Here is a 22,076-nt window from a genome sequence, read left to right as displayed (position 1 = left end):
CTGCAGCTATTCCAAAATCAGAGGAATGTGGCAAGTCAGTTGCCAGCATTGGTCATAAAACCCATCATTTTAGGAGTCCCACTATCCCCAGTTACAGGCAGTCTTCGGGTTACATCGGACTCCATGTACGTCGTTTCGTGGTTATGTCGCCATCTCCCATTTATTTATTAAAAAAAAAAAAAAAGTTCCGCCCTGACCGGTTTGGCTCAGTGGATAGAGCGTCGGCCTGCAGACTCAAGGGTCCCAGGTTCGATTCCGGTCAAGGGCATGTACCTTGGTTGTGGGCACATCCTCAGTAGGCGGTATGCAGGAGGCAGCTGATCGACGTTTCTCTCTCATCGATGTTTCTAACTCTCTATCCCTCTCACTTCCTTTCTGTAAAAAATCAATAAAATACATATTTTTTTTAAAAGTTCCATCATTTCGACGTATGTACATATATGCTTTGTGTTTTTTATTATTTATTTACAAGTAAAGGTCAGGAATTGTTATCTTTTAAATTTTTTTTTACTGTTTCACTTCATTACTGCTGTGTATGTGCTCCATGTGAGTGACGTAGGTGCTTATGTAGGTGGGTTCCCACGGCGACAAAATCGCTTTACATCGCACCATAGGAGATGTAACCCAAGGACCTACTGTACTTACTCCCACATGGTAAGCAACAGACAGCATTCAGAATCATTCATGCTGCACCACCTCCCCCTGGTGGTAGGCTCTGGGAATTGAAACTGGCTTGATAAGGAGCTACTAGTATATTGCTCTTGGAAAACAATTACTGTTTTCTATCAACATCACCCTTATTTCTTTAAATCATCAAAGTCACTTTCTCATTCTTCAAAGAATCAGGTATGGACACAAATACACCAAACCAGGACTTGGTGCCAACCAGGCTCAGAGCTTTGGATGATGCCAATGGCGGTGCCACTCTCTGTCTGTCCTTCCTTACTGCTTCTGTGGCTGCTGCTTCTGTCCTGGGTGTTTTCAGTGCCCCTCCTGCATCTCTCTGCCTCCACCCACTCCCCTGAGCCTTAGGAAAGAGCGAGGTGTGGTCCAGGTACCCTCAGCCGTGACCTGGCAGGGAGAAGCCCCAACAATTCTCCCAAGAGCCAGTCCTTAGGCTGTAGGCCATTTTTCAAATTAAGTCCGGCCACAATATCAATATTTCTTTTCTTTTAATTTTTTTAAAATTTATTTTATTGATTTTTCAGAGAGGAAGGGAGAGCAATAGAGAGTTAGAAACATCGATGAGATAGAAACATCGATTAGCTGCCTCCTGCACACCGCTTACTGAGGATTTGCCCACAACCAAGGTACATGCCCTTGACCGGAATCGAACCTGGGACCCTTCAGTCCGCAAACCGACGCTCTATCCACTGAGCCAAACCGGTCAGGGCAATATCGATATTTCTTAAGAAATAGCAGAGTGCGGCACTCCTGGTCTTCAACTGTGTCCCTCTGATCTCCAGATAAGCACATGGCTTCTTTACTCTTCCAGGGAGAAGGAAACATTCAGTAGGATGTCTGGAATAGGAAGAGAGAACCGTGACATACCACCTCTCCAGGTGGACAGAAGAGACAGGGGCACTGAGAGGGCACCTCTACGATCCCCCCAAGGAAGCGAGCCACAAACGGAGGAGAGGGAGACATGAAGGAATAAGCCGACCAGTACCTGGTACCAAGTCTTGGTGTTCATCTTCCGAAATCCGGTCCCAGGCTGTGGGCAAAGCCTGGATTCCTGCCAAGTCTCCCCAATCGATTGAGGACAGGAGGTACTTTCTCTTCAGGTACCTTCCTGGAAGTTAAGGATCGCTCAAAAAGAAAAGGAAATATCCTGAAGGAGGAAAATACCCTGGAGAGAGCTAGGGAGCGCATAGAAGTGAAAGTGCAGCTATCATGACATTTCCCACTTGCAGGACTGGCCCACGCTACCAAGCTTCACGGGACACCTCTTCACTCACGTGGCTCTGCGCTCAGGGACAGAGGAGTGGAACACTGCCCTGCAGTCCAGGACCTCGCCACGGTGTGGAAACACCAGAGACTGAGGAGCAAGAATCTAAGTGACATATGAGGTAAAAGTCAGAGGAAGTGCCGAGGATGAATCATCCAGTTTAGAGGGCACCAGGAAGATTCCAGCTGGCAGGAAAAGCAGGCGCAAAGGCACGATAGTGGGGTCGTCTGGGATGGACTCAGGGACAAGTAAACCTTCCAGTGTGGCTGGCATGGAACTGTGTGTCCAGTAGGAGAAAAGGTGGTTGAGCCAGAACACAAAGAGCAGAGCATTGCAGCCCAGCGTGGGGATTCTGCATTTTGCCCGCCTCCCAACAGAAGCTACTAAGAACTCCTATACAAGCAATAGGATCGGAACTCGACCTCCTGAAGAAATGTGGGGTGAGGTCACTCACTGGGGATGGCTTACAGGGAAAGAAGCCAGAGACAGAAGCAAGAGACTGCATGTGATTAAAAGTCCAAGTGAGAGGTAAGAAACCACGGAAGAGGCAATGCGGACAGAGAAACAATATAGAAAACACACCAGGGAAACAGATGAAAAGGATTTGACAGGTGGCTGTGTAAACATGCTCAGAGCAGTACCTGGCACATAGTAAGTGCTCAGTAATGTTAGCTGCAGCTGCAGCTCCTACGGCCCATGCTGCTGCTGCAACTGAAAAAGCAAACAGAGGGAAAGGGGGAAGAGACGGCTTAAGTCTTCAGAGTGGGTGATCATACACGGTTGAGTCTACAACTACAGGAAAAGGAAACAGAATGTGAGGGCTAGATAGAGGAGTTCAATTCTAAACCTGAGTGTGCAGGTCCATAAGCAATGCAGTTGGAGGCATCTAAAGAAAGCTTGGATTTGGGAGTTACTCAAATGAAGGTAGACACTGAAGCCAGTGGGTCAGGCGAGAATCGAGAGAAAAAGGCCATCCAACTAAATGATCTTTCCGCTTCTACACGTGCCCCACACCGTCCCAAGTCTTCCTCAGAACAAAGCCAGGGTGGTTTTGTTAAAAACAGGTTTGCTTATGTAAAAACCTTCGCATAGCTTTCCATCTCATTCAAAGTGAAAGCCAAGATCCTGTCAGAGACCTCAAGGCCCTGCAAGATCCAGCCCCGCTCCTGTTGGGCTTCCCCTCTTTGCTCTGCTCTGACCACACTGGCTTCCGTGCCATTTCCTGAACATTCAGGCACTCTCACTTCAGGGCCTTTGCACTGATGGCTTCTCTCAGATGTCACTTTCTCAGTGAGGCCTGCCCTGCCCACCCTATTTAAAATCACAACCTCACCCTCACCCCTCGCTTTCTCTGCTTTATTTCTCTCTATAGCACTTATCACCATCTGACATTCTATGTTTTCCTTTTTTAACGTCCAGAAACTAGAAAAATGCCTGGCAGGTAGTAGCTACTCAATAAATGAGTTGAAATAATTGTAGGAAGAACCCAAGTTCAGGAATCAAAGAGAACTGACCCATACTATACAATGTTGTAATGCTGTGATAAATGAAATCAAAAGACTTCCTGGGCCCTAGCTGGTTTGGCTCAGTGGACAGAGCATCAGCCTGCGGACTGAAGAGTCCCGGGTTCAATTCCGGTCAAAGGCACGTACCTCTGTTGCAGGCTCCTCCCCAGCCCAGGCCCTGGTTGGGGCTTATGCAGGAGGCAACCAATCGATGTGTTTACATCGATATTTCTCTCTGTCTTTCCCTGTCTCTAAAAATCAACGGGGAAAATAAACAAACAAACAAATAAATAAAAAGCAATGAAAAATTAACCTCGGGTAAGGATTAAAAAGAAAGAAAGAAAGACTTCCTGCAACAGCCCTGGATACTATTGAAATGTGTGCAAAGGATACGAACTTTGATAATGTCTCTCAATATCTTGCAGCCATTCCAACATGTCAGCCACAGAGGGGCTCGCCGCCGAAGCCTGCAGGACAGCGTCAATGCCGATTGCATCTGCATGCTGCTCATAGATCTGCAGCACTTGTCCCACGTGGCTGCTGACAGTGTCACGCACCTTGAGGAGGGCCGCTCTGGGGGAAAGGGTCTAGTATTAGGCATTATCGTGAAAAAGGCAGAAGACAGAGTCCCTCGCCGTTGGCACAGACATTTTGGACCACATGATTCTTTGTGGTGGAGCTGCCCTGTGCCCTGTAGGATGTTTCGCATCATCCCTGGCCTCTACCCACTGGACGGCAGGACCAAACCATGCCCCCACGCTCTCCAAGCTGTGACAATCAATAATGTCTCCAGGTATTGCCAAATGTCCCAATAAAAAACTGCCTCCAAATGACACCCACTTGGGAAGGAGATTGGTGATGGTGCCTTGGAGGTAGGGGTGGCTCAAGAATTAAGAATTTACTTAAAGACGGAGAAGATACATAAGTTACATGGCTCTCAACGAAAGTAATGACCAAGGGGCCTGTCTGAGGCTGCCATAAAGCTGTAAAGAAAAGCAACTGCTCACACTTGAATGTGAAAAGGGAGTAAGAGGCAACTGAAGCAACAAACCAGTACTATCCATATGTCACCCAGCCCCATCCTAGTAAATTCTTGAATGGTGAAAGTTTAGGCTTGCAGTGCACACAGACTAATGTGGACTTAGGAAAGTTTCTTTTTCTCTCTCATATAAAGCTAGTCTGTTTTGCTCACTGCACATTCTAAGTACCTAGAACACTGAGACTGGCCATAGAACAAGCACTTGTTGAAGAATAAAAAGGGTTATTGTGAAGATTAAATGCAATGATGCACATAAAATGCTGAGAGATTTTCCCAGCTTGTGGTAAACATTGTTACTACTCCATTGGTGACTCCAAGGGGCCCAGCCACCAAGGCAGTGTTTACAACTTCCCAAGGGGCAAGGCGTTCCTTAGCTTGGAGTTGTGGCTTTCAAAAATGTTTGACCATGACCCGTAATTTTAATGTATACTTAAAACAACAGCCTGATATCCACATGCACATATGCAAACAATTGAAATAAAAATTCATTCTCTTAGAATAGACCATGACATAATATTTAACTGACTACCTCTTCTACCCAACTAAGGAATCAAACCCGGTTCATTGTTGTACCGGATTTAATTTACATTTATTAAGCACCAGTGGGATGCCAAGAACTTTGTGTATTAATAAATGTATTTTGTACAAATGAATACAAAGAAGGTGCCCATTTTCGACAGTTTCATATTAGTCTATGGCAGCGGTTCTCAACCTGTGGGTCACGACCCCTTTGGGGGTCAAACGACCCTTTCACAGGGGTCGCCCAAGACCATCGGAAAACACATATATAATTACATATTGTTTTTGTGATTAATCACTATGCTTTAATTATGTTCAATTTGTAACAATGAAATTGGGGGTCACCACAACATGAGGAACTGTATTAAAGGGTCGCGGCATTAGGAAGGTTGAGAACCACTGGTCTATGGCATATACTCCATACACCGACCCAGGGGTGGGCAAACTTTTTTACTCGAGGGCCACAATGGGTTCTTAAACTGGACCGGAGGGCCGGAACAAAAGCATGGATGGAGTGTTTGTGTGAACTAATATAAATTCAAAGTAAACATCATTACATAAAAGGGTACAGTCTTTTTTTTTTCAATAGTTTTATTCATTTCAAACGGGCCGTAGTTTGCCCACGGCTGGACTAGACCCATCTTCTGTTCTGGTCAAGGAAAGGCCACATGCGCCCTGCCCTGTCTTTTCTCTACCCCCATAACCTGTAACTAAGGTAGCGTCTAACATCAGGCATAATAAGGGCTGACAGTTGGTGCAGAGACACCAATGTGCAGCAGAACGAAGTGGGGGTTCAGGCACACTTGGGTGAGAACCCCCGCTATCCATTTACCAGCTGTGAGACCAGAGGCCATCTGTTTGAGCCTCAGTTTCCTCACCTGCAAAATGGGATTAAACGAGGTTAAGGCACAGAGGTGCTGAGAAGACTTTACGCATCATGTCTGCAACACCCTCAGCTCTGACACCCTCCGAGTTCACAACACACAACTGACCCTTAAGCAATACGGGCTTCCACCGTGCAGGCCTGCTTATATGGGGATGTTGTTTTCAATTGACCAGCACAGCTCCCACCTGCGCTGTTCGAGGGCTAACTCCGCAGCCGGAACCCATGGATGGGGAGGGCCAGCGGTAGTCCTACGGAGGTTTTCCATGGCGCTGGCGGTCACCCCTAACCCCAAGCGTTGTCCTAGCGTCCACCGCGGTCCCTCGTTGCTTTTTACCAAAGAAAACCACAGAAGGAAGCTAAGAAGCCTTCTCCGCTGCTTCTCTATTTTACTCTTCAAACTTCTCCTAAGTCCACCGCGGCCACACCCGGCCGCTGACCAGGGAAATAAATGCCAGAAGATGGTTTTCTGACCGAGGGCCCCCGCAGCAGAGGCCAAGCAGGCAAGGCTGCGGCACCTCCGAGGCCAGGCTCTCGGTAAGGAAGGAAGGAAGGAAGCACCTTCCCGGCGGAGCCCGGCGGAGCCCGGCGACTACGGCACACCCGGTCCCCGCATCCCCCCGCCACGAGCGCGGAGCCCCCTCCCTTACAGCCGCTCTCCGAGCTGGTCCAGGACCGCGTCCCCGGCCTCCAGCTGCTTGCGCCTCAGCCGCTCCTGCAAACCCGGGAAGGCCCGCAGCGCCGGCACGTCCTCAAAGCGCAGGTTCTGCGCCGCCCGCAGCTGCTCGGCCAGGTTGCCGAGGGAGGCCAGGAGCGGCGGGCAGTCGCTCAGGCTGCTCCGCCACAGGCGCTGCTGCTCCTCCACCACAGGAAAGCACTTCTTCAGGGCCGCCTGCACCGCCAGCAGGGGCCCGTCTGGAGTCATCTGTTGCGGGCGGGAAAAAACAGCATTCGGGTCCCAAGTCCGTAGGGGAAGTACCAGCTCAGGGGTGGGAGTATTTCCGCCCTCAGGTGAGTTTCCGGTAGGGCTGTCTATCCCGCCCCCCATTCCCTCCCCACCCCCGACAGGCGCTCCTGGCGCGAGGCGCTGGCTTACCTTTAGAGGGGCTCCTGGGGGTGGGGGGGAGCGGGTCGCCCGTCTCCCCACTCGGGAAGGGTTTCCGACTGTCCCTAGGAGGATCTTACCGGGCTGCAGACTGCGGATGCCCGGGGCCCAAGCCCGGCCGCCCCCGCGCCAGACCTGTTGTGCTTCCGGAATCTTGTCTCCTGCCCTTCGGTCGGCCGGTCGCTTCAGCGGCCGTCCAATTCTGAGGACCCGGCGGAGCCGCTGGCCTATACCCGCAGGTCCTCTGAGCCGGGTGCGCTAAGCAGTTCAGTCGCGAAAATATGTCGTAATGTCGCAATGCTTTCTGGGGACTGTAGTCCTACGCGTGAGCCGGCGGCCGACACGGAGCTTCTTTGTGATTGGGTGTCGTGGACCCGCCTTCTAAGACGGCGACTTCCCATTCGTCAGCCTGTGGCAGTTTGAATTTCGTGACGGCGGTCGCACGTCTTTGGTAGCCCCAGAGCCGCTCCCCTGCTGCTTGAGCGGCGAGGTTTTCCCCTTGTTTTGGGATCCGCAGGTACGTTCCTCCCGACTGCTTTACGCTCAGGCCCCGAAGGTCAACCCCCTCCACGAACCCTTTCGGGCGCGCGTCCCCCCTCTCCCGCGCCTTCGCGGCCCCCTACTTTCCCTCCCCAGCCTCCGCCTCTAACCCCTTGGGGCTCGGTTCCCTGCTCCCCGCAGCCGCCACTGAGGCGCCATGGCCCCGGCTAGGAAGGGCAGCCGTCGGGTGACCAAGACCAACTTGTTACGGGACCGGAAGCTCGCCTCCTTTCTTAAGGACTTCGACCGGGAAGGTAAGGGCCGAGCCCGGGTCGTCGCGGCTACGGGGCGATCGCGGGGTGCTGGCGGATGGGCCGCGGGCAGCACGGGTTCCAGACTCCCTTCACCCACCGGGGACCCCGGTTCTGTGGACTTTGCTCTATCGCAGTGCAAATACGATCCAAGCAAATTCTGTCAGACGGGCTGAACATCCTCAAGGAGATGGATAACTTGTACAACATCGAGATCCTGCGGCTCCCCAAGGCGCTGCGCGAGATGAACTGCCTCGACTACTTCGGTAAGCGCCGCGGAGTGTCCCCGGCTCCGCCCTGAAGCCCGCTGCTCACCCACCAGCCTTCCCTCAGTTAGGTCCCCCGAGATCGCGGCAGGAAGTAGGTGTGCCCCGCCGGTGGCTCCGAGGTTCAAGTGTCAGCCTGGTGGGACCAATCCGTGTCTCTCTCTTACATCAGTGTTTCTTTCTCTCTCCCCCGCCTCCTTCCCTCCCTTCCACTCTCTCTAAAACTCAATGGAAAAAATATCCTGGGGTGAGGATTAAAAAAAAAAAAAAAGCCGCAGATTTAATGCTTCCTCTCACTCCCCATCTCATTTCTCTGCTTTTTTTTTTTGTTTTAATCTCTTTAGCACTGACCATCATCTACCCCTGCAGGCAGTCAAATGTTTTCTCTAAAAGACCATATAATAGCCGAAACCGGTTTGGCTCAGTGGATAGAGCGTCGGCTTGCGGACTGAGGGGTCCCAGGTTCGATTCCGGTCAAGGGCATGTACCTGGGTTGCCGGCACATCCCCAGTAGGGAGTGTGCAGGAGGCAGCTGATCGATGTTTCTCTCTCATCGATGTTTCTAACTCTCTATCTCTCTCCCTTCCTCTCTGTAAAAAATCAATAAAATATATAAAATAAATAAATAAATAAAAGTCAATGTTTTAAAAAAAAAAAGACCATATAATATCTTAAGGCCTTCTGGGCCAGAGGGTTATTATTTATTTTTTAAATATATTTTCTTGATTTTTTACATAGAGGAAGGGAGAGGAATAGAGAGTTAGGAACATCGATCAACTGCCTCCTGCACACCCCCTACTGGGGATGTGCCCGCAACCAAGGTACATGCCCTTGGCCGAAATCGAGCCTGGGACCTTTCAGTCTGCAGGCCAAGGCTCTATCCCAGCCGTGGGCAAACTATGGCCCGCGGGCCGGATTCGGCCCGCTTGGAATGAATAAAACTAAAAAAAAAAAAGACCGTACCCTTTTATGTAATGATGTTTACTTTGAATTTATATTAGTTCACACAAACACTCCATGCTTTTGTTCCAGCCCTCCGGTCCAGTTTAAGAACCCACTGTGGCCCTCGAGTCAAAAAGTTTGCCCATCCCTGCTCTATCCACTGAGCCAAACAGGTTAGGGCCAGAGGGTTATTATTAATTACCCAGTATGTAGCCTCCCCCTGAGATAGAAATGCATGGTTTCCTTGGATAGTAGACATTTAGTGATCCTTTTGGCTCGCCCTTTTATTTATTAATCCATTTGTTTGCACATTTCTACAAATATTCATTGAACATGTATCAGTCCCAGTGAAGCGATGTCGAATTAAAGCTATGTTTTTCAAGGACTCGCTGTCTTAACTAATTTTATCCTCATAAAAGATGTGTTATTAAAATTACCCCTATTTTATAGATGACAAGATTAAAGCACAGAAAGATTGGTTGCTTTGCTCAAGATCTCATGAGCTGGTTAGTGGCAGAGTTTATTTGAATGTGGGCGTATTCTGGTCCCAAAGCCTAAATTCTTAACGGTCATACAGGATACCTACCGTGAGAGTTTCTAGCAGGAAGGCCTAACCTGACTTTTTATTCTGCATCTAACCTTGCACAGACCTCTTCATTCAACACATTAACTACATACCTACTGTGTGGCACATTTTACCAGAAACTATGGATATTATCTGTGTCCTCAAGGAATTCAGTTCAAGACCCAGCGGGTGGAGAGAAAAGACTTCAACTGCTTTGAGTGGTTGTTGGGTAGGGTGAGGATGAACAACTAACACAGCACTTAGCAGCCATCTGCTGTCATAGACAAATAAGCAGCGTTTTGGGTTTGAGCTCAGTTTCCGAGGATGAGTTAGAAATTTGTTGGGTGCAGAGGAATATTTTGGGCACGGGCACAGGAAATAATAAATATCTGGGCACTGAGTCTCAGAAAACAGTGGCACATTTGGGAACTCACAGGAACTTTTTAGTTTGGTAGAACATAGACGAGGTCATGAGGGGGACAAGTCAAGCTTGGAGAAAGATTAGACTAGATTATGAAGGTCCTCGAGTTTTTGGAGCGAGGGCTTACTCTGGTCCTGTTTTAGAAAGATAACTAACTCAGCATGGGAAGATGATTTGTGATTAAACTAATAGTAACTGAACAAAATGTTCTTTTTCAAGCCCTTGGAGGAAACAAGCAGGCCCTGGAGGAGGCAGCAACGGTAAGTGACTTGACCTGTTGGGGAACTGTAAGTTGGGTCTGTTCACAAATCCAACCAGTGGATGCTTACTATGGAAGAGGTTCCATAAGGGTCTTTATCTGTACATATGTACCTATGAGAAAGTTTAATTTATAAGTTAGGCACAGTAAGAGGTTAATACAATAGAACAATTATAAAAATATACTTTGATAATTATGTGAATGTGGTCTCTCTCAAAATAGCTTATGGTACTATACCACCTTTTCACTTAATGGAGCCCTTTCCAGTTCTTTTTGGCATATCCAGAATTGCCCACATCACTACTCTTATGCTTGGGGCGGATGGGTACTGAAGGACTGATGGGTAGGTAGCATATACACAGCATGGAAACGCTGGATAAAGGGATGATTCATGGCCTAGGACACAGCTGGACGATGTAAGATTTCATCACCTACTCAGAACAGCATGCAATTCAGAACTTGTGGGTTATTTCTGGAATTTTCCATTTAATATTTTGCAGGTTAACTGCAAGTTAACTGAAATTGCAGAAAGTGAAACCGTGGAATCCTTACAGTGAAAGGATTACTGTGCTATGATTTATACAGTGGAAGGATTCAAAGCAGATCAGCAAAGGGAAAGATACATGGGGCAAAGTCCAGGGGAAACCAGGTTCAAGCTCCCAAGAGTCCTCTCCCAGTGGAGACACACAGGACGCGCTTAATTCAGCACCTTACCTAGCAGGAAAGCTCCTTAGCGACTTAATGGGCAGGGTTTTATTAGGGGCGGTCACATCTTCTGCCTAGCAATACCAAAATTCCAGACTTGCAGATGGAAAGCAGGTATTCAGCATAAACCATGTTGTTTGCATAAATCTTAGGCACAGGGAGCCTCTCTTATCAGGGAATAGTGGGAACCCTATTGCAAGTCCAAGTTCTAGTGCCATCCACTGGCCAACCATGTGAACATGGATATCAGTCTTAGGCTTGTTAACTCTTCTGCATGTTAGGTAATGACATGCCACCGATGATACCTTCATAACATGCCAGCTGGCTATAGAGATGGCAGAAAGTTGGCCAGCACTTTCCATTCCATCAACCATCAGACATCACTAATCTACTACAGCACTGTTTCTTGCTAAGCCTGGACAACCTCAGAATTCTTCTCTGAATGCTCCATGAAGTCCCTACCAACCCAGAGATGAAACCTTGTCACGGTGAGGCGGCAACTATTCTGATAGTGACACATGCCCTACAAGGAACAGCCTAGGAATCATGCCTGCTCTTGACTAGTCTCATAGGTAGTCAGCAGTGGGAAGAAGTTTAATTAAAAAGGCGACTAGAAGCCTTTTTGAAGAGCCCGAGATCACAGTGGAAAACCTAGACTTGAAAAGAGGAAAATGAGAAGTCTGACACAGCACCAGGTGTTATAGAATGTGGATCATTTTGAACTCGTATTGGTGGCTGATGGAATGTAAACAAGTATAACCACTTTGGAAAATGATTTGGCATAATGTCAAGGCTGAACATTTGTGTACCCTATAGCCCTGTAACGTCCTATCCCCAAGTATGTAGCCAAGAGCAAACTTGGACATACATGTATGACAGTTCAAAGTAGCAGTGTTCATGATAGCAAAAGACTGTGGGCAAGAGATTAGACAAATCCACTATGGTAGAGTCACAGTGGGATAGATAAAAAGATATTAACTACAAATAGTGGTCAGAAACAAAACTAAATGATATTTAAGCACAGATACATTTGTGAAAATACATATACACACGCACACTCTTTGAAGCAAATGGAATGGTTGTGGTTATATCTGGAGAAAGACACAGAAGACTGGTCACCTTTGGAGGAAAGACAAGGAAATGGAACAGCGAAGAATAGATAACTAGCAGCAAGTTATTGTTGGTGTTTTGGGTCCTGGGTGGTGTGGTGGGCTTATGGGAGTCTGTTGTGTTATAATTAACATGATCTTTCGGATGTATTAAGTGACATGCTTTAAAAAGATTGTTTGCATTTAAAAATATTGTTCCTCATATTTGATGGACTATGCCTAGTGTTTCCTGGCTGTTTTTATCACAGGCTGACCTGGATATCACAGAAATAAACAAGCTAACAGCAAAAGCTATTCAGACACCCCTGAAATCTACCAGAAGTGAGTACTTTTCAAAATCCCTTGTTGAACTGGGAGAGCTGAGGCCCAGGGTGGTTGGCTGACTGCACAGGGAGGCCTCGCTGATGGAGCCTCTTCCCTCTCATGTCTGATCCTCAGTCTTGTGAATTAAAAAAAAAAAGTGATTTTGGAGCTGCATCCAGTTAATTATATGCAAGAATGATACTAACCAAACTCTCCAGACTGATGTATGAGTGACGTGAAAGGATAAAAACAAAACTTGTGCTGGAAACCAAACATGCTGTCTGCTTGCTTCCCCTGAGTTGGAGAGGCTAGCGAGCTTTACAGAAGTGTTACAGGACGGCCCATACCAGCTGCAGCTCTCCCTGATCAGAGGGTTGAGAGAGAACCGTAAAAGGACTAACTTTCTCAGCACGTTAGTTTCATGTTACTAGATTCAGTGACCTACACGTGTAAATGGCTCTCACAAATATGCCCCACACTGGAAACACTGACCAAATAAAAATAACAAAAACCTTGTTCTTATGGAGCACACATTCCAGGTCTCGTGATAGCCCTATAAAGTGACCACTCCCTTTTATAGATGAGGAAACCGAGGCGCTACAATGAAGCCATGTGACCAAGTTAATGGTGGGGCCAGGCCTCAAGCTCATGTCTGTCCAATTACACAGTCTACACTCTTTTTTTTTTAATCCTCACCCGAGGATATCTTTCCATTGATTTTTAGAGTGGAAGAGAGGGAAAAACAGAGAAATATTGATGTGAGAGAAACACATTGATTGGTTGCCTCCTGCAACTGAGGTACGTGCCCGTAACTGGAATTGAACCCAGGCTGCTTTGGGTCCACAGGCCAACACTCTATCCACTAAGCCAAACCAGCTAGGGTGCTTTTTTTTTTTTAATATGTTTTTATTGATTTGCAAGAGAGAGGAAGGGAGATGGAGAGAGAGAAACATCATAGATTACCTGCCTCCTGCATGTCCCTTACTGGGGATAGAGCCCCCAACCCAGGCCTGTGCTCTGACGGAATCAAACCGTGACCTCTTGGTTCCTGGGTCGATGCTCAACCACTGAGCCACACCTGCTGGGCAGTTTACACTCTTAATTAGCATGCTGGGCGGACCATCCAGGGCATCGTATGGGGTTTCTTAACCACTCCAGTTAGTTTCCTTTGTCTACTAGTAAACCGTCTTTTTTAAAAAATTATCTTTATATTGGGTCTATTTGCTTATAGCCTAAGATTGCTAATTTTTTCCTATAAGAAATGTGAATGTATGAAAGTTTATTCTCATGAGAAATATTGTTAAACTGTTTCTTGTAGCACGAAAGGTAATGAATGAAATGAAAGTGGAAGAAGAAGAAGATGAAGAAGAAGAAGAAAATAAAAATAAGAAACTTAAAACTGCCAAAGTAAGTAGGTACTCAGAATTTTGTATTTCCCCGTCTGTGGGCTGACAGGTGGGGAAATACAAAAATACTTAAAATACAGTGTTGCCTCCCAGAGTTCACAGTTCAGTAGAGAAGATCCCAGTTAAATAGCTGATAACAAACACGATCATAGACGTATGTACAGAGTGTGTAAGCATAGAGAGGAAGCTGTTAAGGCTTACCTATTCTCTTAGGACACAACCAGGCCTTTAAGGTGAATGAGATTTCATTAGCTGGAAAAGAAAGGGGAGGGACTTCTCAGAGGAGGTCTGAGAGTGCCCATGTAAGGAACAGGAAGCAGTTTGAAATGGCTGGGACATAAGTTGTGAAGGCAGTTTGGGTAGAGTAGGGGCCAGGTAATGAATGGCCTTGTGCGCCAGGTTTGGAAGTTCAGCTTCACCGGGTAGGAACTGGTGAGTGACATCACCAGACCTGAATATCAGAGTAGTATTCAGGATAAATGGGAGAGGGCAAAACAGGGGAGAAGGAAGCCAGTAGGGAGGCTATTGTACCTCTTGGATGAGCCTCTGACCCTATCGAAAGAGCTGGTGTTGAGATAAGATTTAAAAGGGAGAGTGGGCAAGTTTGGTGGAGGGAGGAACGGAAACCAGAGGTGACAAATGGTTTCTAGCTTAGGCAGCTGCCGTCTGGTGGCAGGTGGGGCACAGGAGGAGGAGTGGTGCTGGGTTTGGGGAACAGTTCACATGTTAGTTGTTTGACATGCTGAGCATGTAACACTTTTCCTGGACATGTAGCCTAGACAGCAGTTTCAGCCTGGAGCTCAGGGAGGAGGAGGAGGAGACTGAGAGTCACACTGGCTCCCAGGTCTTCAGGTGGTCGTCCCGGTGTGGGAGGCAGTGCTGTGCAGGGAGAGCGAGGAGGAGGTGAGAGAGAGAAACTTGTGAGACACACTGCGGGGGGACGGCACAGAAGCAGGGAGGGGAGGGAGGAGGGATCATCAGAAGATAGGGAGTGGTTCTTGTCAGGTATCTCCAAGGACACAGGAGGCGTGAGGACTGCTGCCGTTCCCTGTATTGGGCACCTGGGATGCACCTTTTCAGTGGCACTTTATCTGGGGGGGAGCGGGTGGAGGGCGGGGCGTGGAGTGCGTGACCAGCCAGCCTGCAATCAGTTCAAAAGACATTTAACCTTCATTTTGGCAAAATCCTCTCTTTTGGAAACCAAGCCAGGTCTGAGGCCTTAGTTGATCAGTTATGTTCTGAGTTACATCTGTGAGGTAGATCTTCATATGGTCAATATTAGGTTTCTTTTCCAGAGCTGGTTCCCGTGCCCCTTTGCAGGAAAGGCTGTTTGTAACCTCATTTTCATTTGATTGTGACTTCAGGTCAAAAGGTGCCCTCCATCCAGGAAAAGAATGCAGTCCATACAAGGAAAAGGCAAAAGCAAAAGGTAACGGGTTTTCCCAGTTCAGCTGTGTGGTGCTGGTTTTACTGGAGAGCCACATTCATTATGGCAGAACTAGGGCCCAGAGGGCTTTTGTGGCTTGTTCTTGTAGAGCTTAAAGTCATCAAATCCTTGAGTATCTGAACTGAGGGGCTTCTAGAAATGATCTGAACCAGTACCTCCTCCAGTGCTGCCCACATTCTCTATGTTGCCCACAGTTTTCAGTGCAAACAGGCAGAATGAGGCCCAGTAACGTGGTAAGCCTTGCAGGTTGTTGTGTTCAGTTGCCTGACAGTCCGTGTGCAGTTACACTGTAGTCGGTCACAAAGCAGCTGCACTCACCAGTGGGTAGTTTCTTCAAATGTCCTCCTGGCCCTGCTAAACAAAGAATCTATGAACCAGGAGGTCACGCTGCGATTCCCAGTCAGGGCACATGCCAAGGTTGTGGGCTCGATCCCCAGTGTGGGGCGAGCAGGGGGGCAATCGACCAGTGATTCTCTCTCATCTTTGATGTTTTTATCTCTCTCTCCCTTTCCCTTCCTCTCTGAAATAGATTAAAAAAAAATTTGTTTTTTAAAAAAGAAGAATCACCATGGGCCTAACCTGATTCTGCTGGGCCCACTAAACCATTTGGGAGTGGGGGCTGCATCTTACACAAGCTGGGGAAGTAGTGATGGGGGTGCCTGAAGGAGTGGACCCCTCTCAGTCCTTCCTGAGCAGTGGTGACTCTTGGCAAGAGGACCAGAACCCAGCTGGGGGGGCCTGCAGCTGTTGAGGGGCTGTCTCCTTCCTCTTATTCGTTAGCTTGATTGAGGAGTTAGTTTCTAGAGGTTGACTGCTTGGGTCCAAAGTTGTGGCTCTCCTAATTGGCTGTGTGATCTTGGACAAGTTATTTAAAAATAAGTTTCTGTATCTCTAAATGAGGATAATGGTGCTTCTCATAGGGTTGTTGGGAGAATTACACGAGTTTATGTAGGCGTTCAGGACAGTATCTGACGAAGTCAGTGCTCCAAGTGTTACCTGCCCTTGCTGCTGCTGTCACTGGACCTGAGTTGTGCACCTAAGTACCTTTCTTACCTGTAGGTCAAGCAGTTGTAACACTGTTACCCCAGCTGTGGGCCGAATGGAGCTGTCCCTGGCAAAACCAACTCCAGGCCTGACGCCCAGATTTGACTCAAGGTGAGTACTGAGAGCCGGGCTTGGATTTGGGTGGGAGCCAGTATTTAATGTCAGGAAAGAACTCCTGACTCCTTGGCCTGAGCCCTCAGAAGAGGTGACCAGCTGCGCTTCCTGGTGGTGTCTGCCTCTCCCTCCCTTGAGGGCAGGTCCATCTGTTTCAGCAACAAAATGATTCTTCTCTTTATCGGGTGAGATCTTTGTCTCTGATGATAGGAGGCTCTAGTGAACTTGGTCTCTTCTGAGTCTAGTCAAAAGGTTTTGGGGTTTTTAATGGGTAGGCATTCTCCTATACCCTTGGGAGAAATTGACATCCTCTTTTAGGAGACCAGTATAAACAAGAATGTTCTTGCAGCATAATTTATCCCTTCCCTAGGGCTGGTTAACTAAACAGGAAATTCGATATAGACATTTAAAAAGAAGTAGATCTGTATGTTCTGATGTGTGTGTGTGTGGGGGGGGGGGGGGGGGGCGGGGGCGCAGCTTCAGGATTAGGAGCATCTCCAAGCAGTTGGAACACAGTGTGTCCTAGATCAGCGGTCACCAACCTTTCGGACCTCGCGGACCACCGGTTGGCGACCGCAGTCCTAGATGGTCCATCTGCTTTTACATACATAGAAAGTGTCTGGAAGGGTGCATAGGAACTGAGTGGTTATCCCTGGGGTGGGGGAGGAGGAAGACTTATCTTCGCTTTTAATTCCCATCTTTAGCTTTGTTTTTCACATGAGCATATAGCAAAGGACACTTGCGGGAAAATAATAGCCACATTGTAACTGTCTTGAGAAAGTTGGAATTTGGGAATTAATATAATGATGTAATTTCTGAATCCTCTTCCTTGGACCCTGGAAAATTCCTCTTGATAGAAACACTTAGCTGCTCTTGGAAGTACATTAACCATAGTTTATTTCTGGATGGATGGATGACTGGCATTTATACGGAGCTCTGGACCTAAAATTGACATGGATAAGAATTGACTTGCTAGATGTATGTTTGATAATTACAATCTCCCTTCTCCAGCTGTGTGTAGTCATTACCGCTTGGAAAGAGTCCCCCCCTAAATTGAGAACTCGCCTTCTTAGAAAGGTGTGATTTGAAAAGTGCAGATTGAGGCCAGGTGGGCTTTGGAAGGGCCAAAGGCACCAGGTACCAGAAAAATTTATTTTTATTTTTATTTTTTATTTAATCCTCACCCGAGAGTATTTTTCCGTTGATTTTCAGAGAGAGTGGAAGAGAGAGGGAAAGGCAGAGAGACATACGTATCAATGTGATCGAAACACATTAATTGGTTGCCTCCTGCATGAGCCCCGTCTGGGCCTGGGCCAGGTAGGAGCCTGCAACCGAGATTCGCGCCCTTGACCGGAATCGAACCCGGGACCCTTCCATCCACAGGTTGATACTCTATCCACTGAGCCAAACAGGCTAGGGAAAGGCCAGGTGGGCTTTGGAAGGGCTCAGTGCCTGGTGTCATGCAGTCTGCCAAGCCGTCTTTACAGAGATTTCTCCCACTTTCTAGGGTCTTCAAGACCCCAGGCCTGCGAACTCCAGCAGCCAGAGAGCGGATCTACAATGTCTCAGTGAACGGCAGCCCTCTGGCCGACAGCAAAGAGATTTTCCTCACTGTGCCAGTGGGAGGCGGAGAGGTAAGTGTTGCAGTCAGGGATGCCTGTCCACCGTGTGTGTCTTAGTCAGCATTTCTTTCCCTGGTCTGTCACCCACTTCCCTCCCACAAAGTCCTTTTAGTTGCATGGATCCTGATCTCCACACTTGTGTAAGACTCAGAGCCCAGTTTCCTCTCCCAGAATAGGGGCCCCGACTGGGAAGATCCTTGCCCCGCTCCGGGTTTTATTGTTCATCCGCTCATGTTTGGGCACCCGTCTGTAGCAGACCCAAGATGTAGAAGACATTCCTGCCCTGGAAAAGCAGTTCAGTAGTCACACAGGGTAACAGTTCACGACACTGTCATCATGCAGTGCGTGCAGTGATGTAGATACAGTGCGTCGTCTAGGAAGGGGAGCACGAGCTGTCTCTTCCACTCTGTGTAACTCCCAGGGGCTCTGAAGCAGGCTGAGCCCCGTTTCTCCGGGCTGAGTAGAGCAGGTTGTTGACCTCACCTCCTGGAAGGAAGGGTGTTTTATCTCAGGTGTGGTCTGCAGGGCATTTCTGAGCTGATGAGGATGCCCTGGTACCTGGGTGATCCGGCAGCTGGCCCAGTGATGAGCACTGAGGTCACTGCCTACCTTGCCTACCTTGTCCCCCCACCAAGGGCAGGACAGGAAGGGGGCACACTGGGCTGCTGGATGGAGGTTCCGCCCTGAAGGACATGCAGTGTAACCCACTCTCCCCTCCACACAGAGCATGCGATTACTGGCCAGTGACTTGAAGAGGGTCGATATTGCACAACTGGATCCAGAGGCCTTGGGGAACATTAAGCAGCTGTCCGTAAGTCTCACACTCGTCTCCACACCTGAGCTGCCTCCAGCAGCTTTCTTGGTTAGCTTTCCTTGGATTGTCTTTCAGGTCCAGGCTAACTCTTTGTACTTACAGCCTTCTTTCCCCCAATGGATTTTGACTGATGTCATGCTTACCTGGTAGCAATTCTGTCCCTAAATTGATGTTGCATTTAGATCCATCCAGAGTGCTTGCCACAGAAGTTCCTTAACAGAATCAAAATTCTCCCTCATTCAGGCAGTTGGTGCCTATATGTTAGGGCACAGTTGACCTTCAGAACTCAGACTTACGGCAGTTCAGGGGTGAGGGTGGGGTTGGGGTTGGGGGAGGGGGAGTCTTATTACAGAGAATCCACAGAATCAAAGAAAGCGCTGAGCAGCCAGGCCTCGGAGTGATGGGACCATCAGCAACAGGTTACGGAGCTCCACGCTGGTGCACCAGCTCCCTCGGCTCCTCTCGTCTCTGGGGCCCCGCGCACGTCCTCCTTCCTCACCACCCCCACAGCAGATGACCTCCTCCACAAGCTCTTGGTTCTGTCCTCCCTCCGTGTTGGTTTGTAGGCGATCTTGGGTAGCCACACTTGCAACTCTAACTATTGCTTCATTCCCAACACCTGTCCTCGTAAATGCTCAAGAGGAAGAAGTTAATTGGCTCAGCTTTGGTCACATGGGCCTCCCTGGTCCAGTCAGCTTGGTCTTGGCTAGTGGGCGGGAGCACTTAGTACAAACATGGCTCCCGTAGCCCCACCTTCCTGGGGCGCCAAGGGAGGGGACAAGGTGAGCTGCTTTCCCAAATGTCCTAGTGCACATAGGCCCAGTGCTGAGATCACACAGCCAGCCACCCAAATCTGGTGACATTCATCATCTAGCTGCACCCACAGCAGTACTCCTCCCAAATTACACTTTCTCTGTCTCATGTGAGATGTTATTTTGCTCCTTTGTTCACATGAGAAATGTAGAATCAGGAAGGTGAATTCGTTTGTGAAACAGAATGGAGGGCTGAGATTCCCTCAGACCTGCCTCAGACACATGCAGAGCTACCTGAGTAGAATCAGTGGTTCTCAACCTTCCTAGGGCCGCACCCCTTTAATACAGTTCCTCATGTTGTGGTGACCCCCAACCATAAAATTATTTTCGTTGCTACTTCATAACTGTAATTTTGCTACTGTTATGAATCGTAATGTAAATATCTGATATGCAGCTGCAGGTTGAGAACCGTTGCAAGTGGTCCCTGGACAAGCATGCCCAGTGCCATCCTCTCTAACCGACCTGTCTCCTTTTCTTTATAGAGCCGTCTTGCCCAAATCTGCAGCAGCATACGGACTCACAAATGAGGCTACTATTCCAGGAAGCCAAACTTGACAGGATGGATCTTCAGTGGGCATTTCTGGGACCTTCTTCCCTTCAAGCTTATTGTCTATTTGAGTGTGATGTTCTAGAGCAGGAAGTGGTGTTCTCTTGGAGAATTCGGGACGTGGGGAGACACGGTTCCCTCATCTGTTAGACAAAGTTTTACTATTCACACCTTCCAAAGACACTGCCCGCTGCATCCATGCAATCAAAACTTCCTGTCCTTCTCCCTGCTGAGTTCTTCCTGCTCTCAGAGCTGCCGCTTTCTGCCTCCTGGGACTCAGCGTCCTCTTTACCCTGCCCTAACTCCAGTGGAGGTGGCATGGAAGGACCTCACTCATGTTCTTGGGCAGACTGTCTACTCATCCTCGCCTGAGAACCCTGTGCATCTGGTGTTTCCACTCTGTATGCTTGAGGCTGGGAGTTTGGGCTCAGAGAATTGAGTTCTGGGCCACGAGAGGGCAGATCCAGAGCGCTGGGAGGAACTGTACAAAGGGGGCCAGGACAGCGAGTCAGGACCTGTCCCAGCAGTGACCACAGCAGAACACACCGCCCCTCCCAGGCCCATCCCCTCCTCCTGTGGAATCTCACCTGCTGTGCCAGTGGTTTTCAGGCTGACTTATGGAATGGTGTTTTGTATTTATCTCGACCGAAGACCAAAAATTGGTGTGAAGGCAGTTTCCATGTCTTCCTCCTCTACCTCTCCAGCTAGTGGGGATTTGGGTAAGGGAATCAGAGGGCTGAGATTAGTCTGGGATTTTATGTGACTGACACAGAGGAACTCTCTAAGCTGTCCGTGGCCCTGTGGTCCCTGCCAGGTCTGTAGACTGCAGAGAGCGCTTCCCTTACTGGCTTCATTGAGGGAGCAGGTGTAACTGGCCTGGTCACCTCATTCCACATGTTTGGCCTGTGCCCTGGGCTGGACTAGTTCCTTAGCACTGAAATTCCTGTGTGCCAGCCAGTGCCTCTGCCCCAAAGAATCATGGGATGTGGTCCAAGAATATGGGAACAGTTCCCACCCCAGGCTTGGGGGCACTGTTTTCTCATGTGTGTCTCTTTGCTGTATTTTGTATTTTGCGACATGACCATCCTAGTAACCCAGTCCTGTCTAAGTTGTATTTGAGTTGTTTTATGCTCCCTTTCCTGGGACTTTTTGTACATATTGTTTTCCTGAGTAACGGTATCTCTAATCTGACTTCTAAGAGCTCCTGAAAGGTACCTGTTTTCAATAAACTGTGTGTTTGTTATTAATATGCGCCTGCCTGTCATTTCCAAGCTGTGCTCCCCGGACTGGAGGCAGCTTGGAGCTGCAGCTCTCAGGCAGGGCCTTTGAACAGCTACTTAGAAGGTGAAACCCTTTACTCCCGGCAGAATCTCTGGTACCTGAAGAGGAGCCCTCACCCCCAGATCGAGGACATGGGGAACCTACCCCAAGATGTTTTTCTCCAACACGTTCACTCCATGAGCTAGAAATGTACACTGGGGAGGATAAAATCTATCGCTTGTTTGCCTATGTAGTCTCGTCCAGGACAAAGAAGGGTGTGCATAGGTAATCGTTAAGTGGGCCCCTCACTTCCCAGAGTTTTTTACATTGAAAATGATCAGCATGGAACTAAATCTGGGTCATTGCTGAGCTCAGTCATCTGGCATGGATAGTTTATGGTGAAGGACTCTTTGTCAGTGACAGCGTATGGAATAATGGTTACTTCTTCCAAGTAATCCTGTCCCCAGAAATTCCTACCTTTCCCATCATTCTCTGGTAGTGTTAGGAAGAGCTCAACATCGAGGAAACACAGGATCCAACATGCTTGACCCAGAGCCAGGCTCACCCAATTTCACTTCATGTGCACCACTGTCCAAATGAACCCAATTGTGACAAGTGTGTAGTATGTAGCAGTGCCTAATAAATGCATC

At 48.4% G+C, this 22,076-nt stretch overlaps 2 protein-coding genes across 3 annotated transcripts; one reads left to right on the top strand and one right to left on the bottom strand.

The window, feature by feature from the left end:
• Positions 1-1,183: 1,183 nt before the first annotated feature.
• AIRIM (AFG2 interacting ribosome maturation factor) lies at positions 1,184-7,285 on the bottom strand. Its single transcript, XM_081087902.1, has 5 exons — positions 6,991-7,285; positions 6,545-6,819; positions 3,847-4,026; positions 1,670-1,788; positions 1,184-1,521 (listed from the first exon to the last, which is right to left on the bottom strand). The coding sequence occupies exons 2-5, from the start codon at positions 6,817-6,819 to the stop codon at positions 1,484-1,486; spliced, it is 612 nt and encodes a 203-aa protein (XP_080944028.1). The 5' UTR covers positions 6,991-7,285; the 3' UTR covers positions 1,184-1,483.
• Positions 7,286-7,405: 120 nt separating this feature from the next.
• On the top strand, positions 7,406-21,411 carry CDCA8 (cell division cycle associated 8). 2 transcript variants are annotated; one of them, XM_081087900.1, is made up of 11 exons: positions 7,406-7,516; positions 7,681-7,793; positions 7,928-8,056; positions 10,204-10,244; positions 12,306-12,378; positions 13,679-13,767; positions 15,131-15,195; positions 16,273-16,368; positions 17,879-18,005; positions 18,718-18,804; positions 20,102-21,411. In XM_081087900.1, exons 2-11 carry the CDS (start codon positions 7,697-7,699, stop codon positions 20,144-20,146), a joined length of 849 nt encoding a protein of 282 aa, XP_080944026.1. In that variant the 5' UTR covers positions 7,406-7,516; positions 7,681-7,696; the 3' UTR covers positions 20,147-21,411. The 2 variants fall into 2 exon arrangements, with proteins under 2 accessions (XP_080944026.1, XP_080944027.1); XM_081087901.1 differs by having other exon boundaries at positions 7,406-7,793.
• Positions 21,412-22,076: the final 665 nt, after the last annotated feature.

Source organism: Myotis nattereri (genome assembly GCF_964212035.1).
Source record: "Myotis nattereri genome assembly, chromosome: 3".
NCBI lineage: Eukaryota > Metazoa > Chordata > Mammalia > Chiroptera > Vespertilionidae > Myotis > Myotis nattereri.
The sequence above is the reverse complement of the archived record's forward strand: the minus strand, read 5'-3'. Positions and strand labels throughout refer to the sequence as shown.

What these genes read in the sequence shown, in the direction of transcription:
- AIRIM (XM_081087902.1), bottom strand. Translation starts at nt 6,819, where the DNA reads ATGACTCCAGACGGGCCCCTGCTGGCGGTGCAGGCGGCCCTGAAGAAG. An exon ending in GAGAGACATTATCAAAGTTC is followed by an intron (nt 1,789 to 3,846) that starts GTATCCTTTGCA and finishes ACTTCCAGGAAG; the next exon opens with GTACCTGAAGAGAAAGTACC. An exon ending in ACACCAAGACTTGGTACCAG is followed by an intron (nt 1,522 to 1,669) that starts GTACTGGTCGGC and finishes TTCCTATTCCAG; the next exon opens with ACATCCTACTGAATGTTTCC.
- CDCA8 (XM_081087900.1), top strand. Translation starts at nt 7,697, where the DNA reads ATGGCCCCGGCTAGGAAGGGCAGCCGTCGGGTGACCAAGACCAACTTG. An exon ending in ACCCCTGAAATCTACCAGAA is followed by an intron (nt 12,379 to 13,678) that starts GTGAGTACTTTT and finishes TGTTTCTTGTAG; the next exon opens with CACGAAAGGTAATGAATGAA. An exon ending in ACGCCCAGATTTGACTCAAG is followed by an intron (nt 16,369 to 17,878) that starts GTGAGTACTGAG and finishes CCCACTTTCTAG; the next exon opens with GGTCTTCAAGACCCCAGGCC.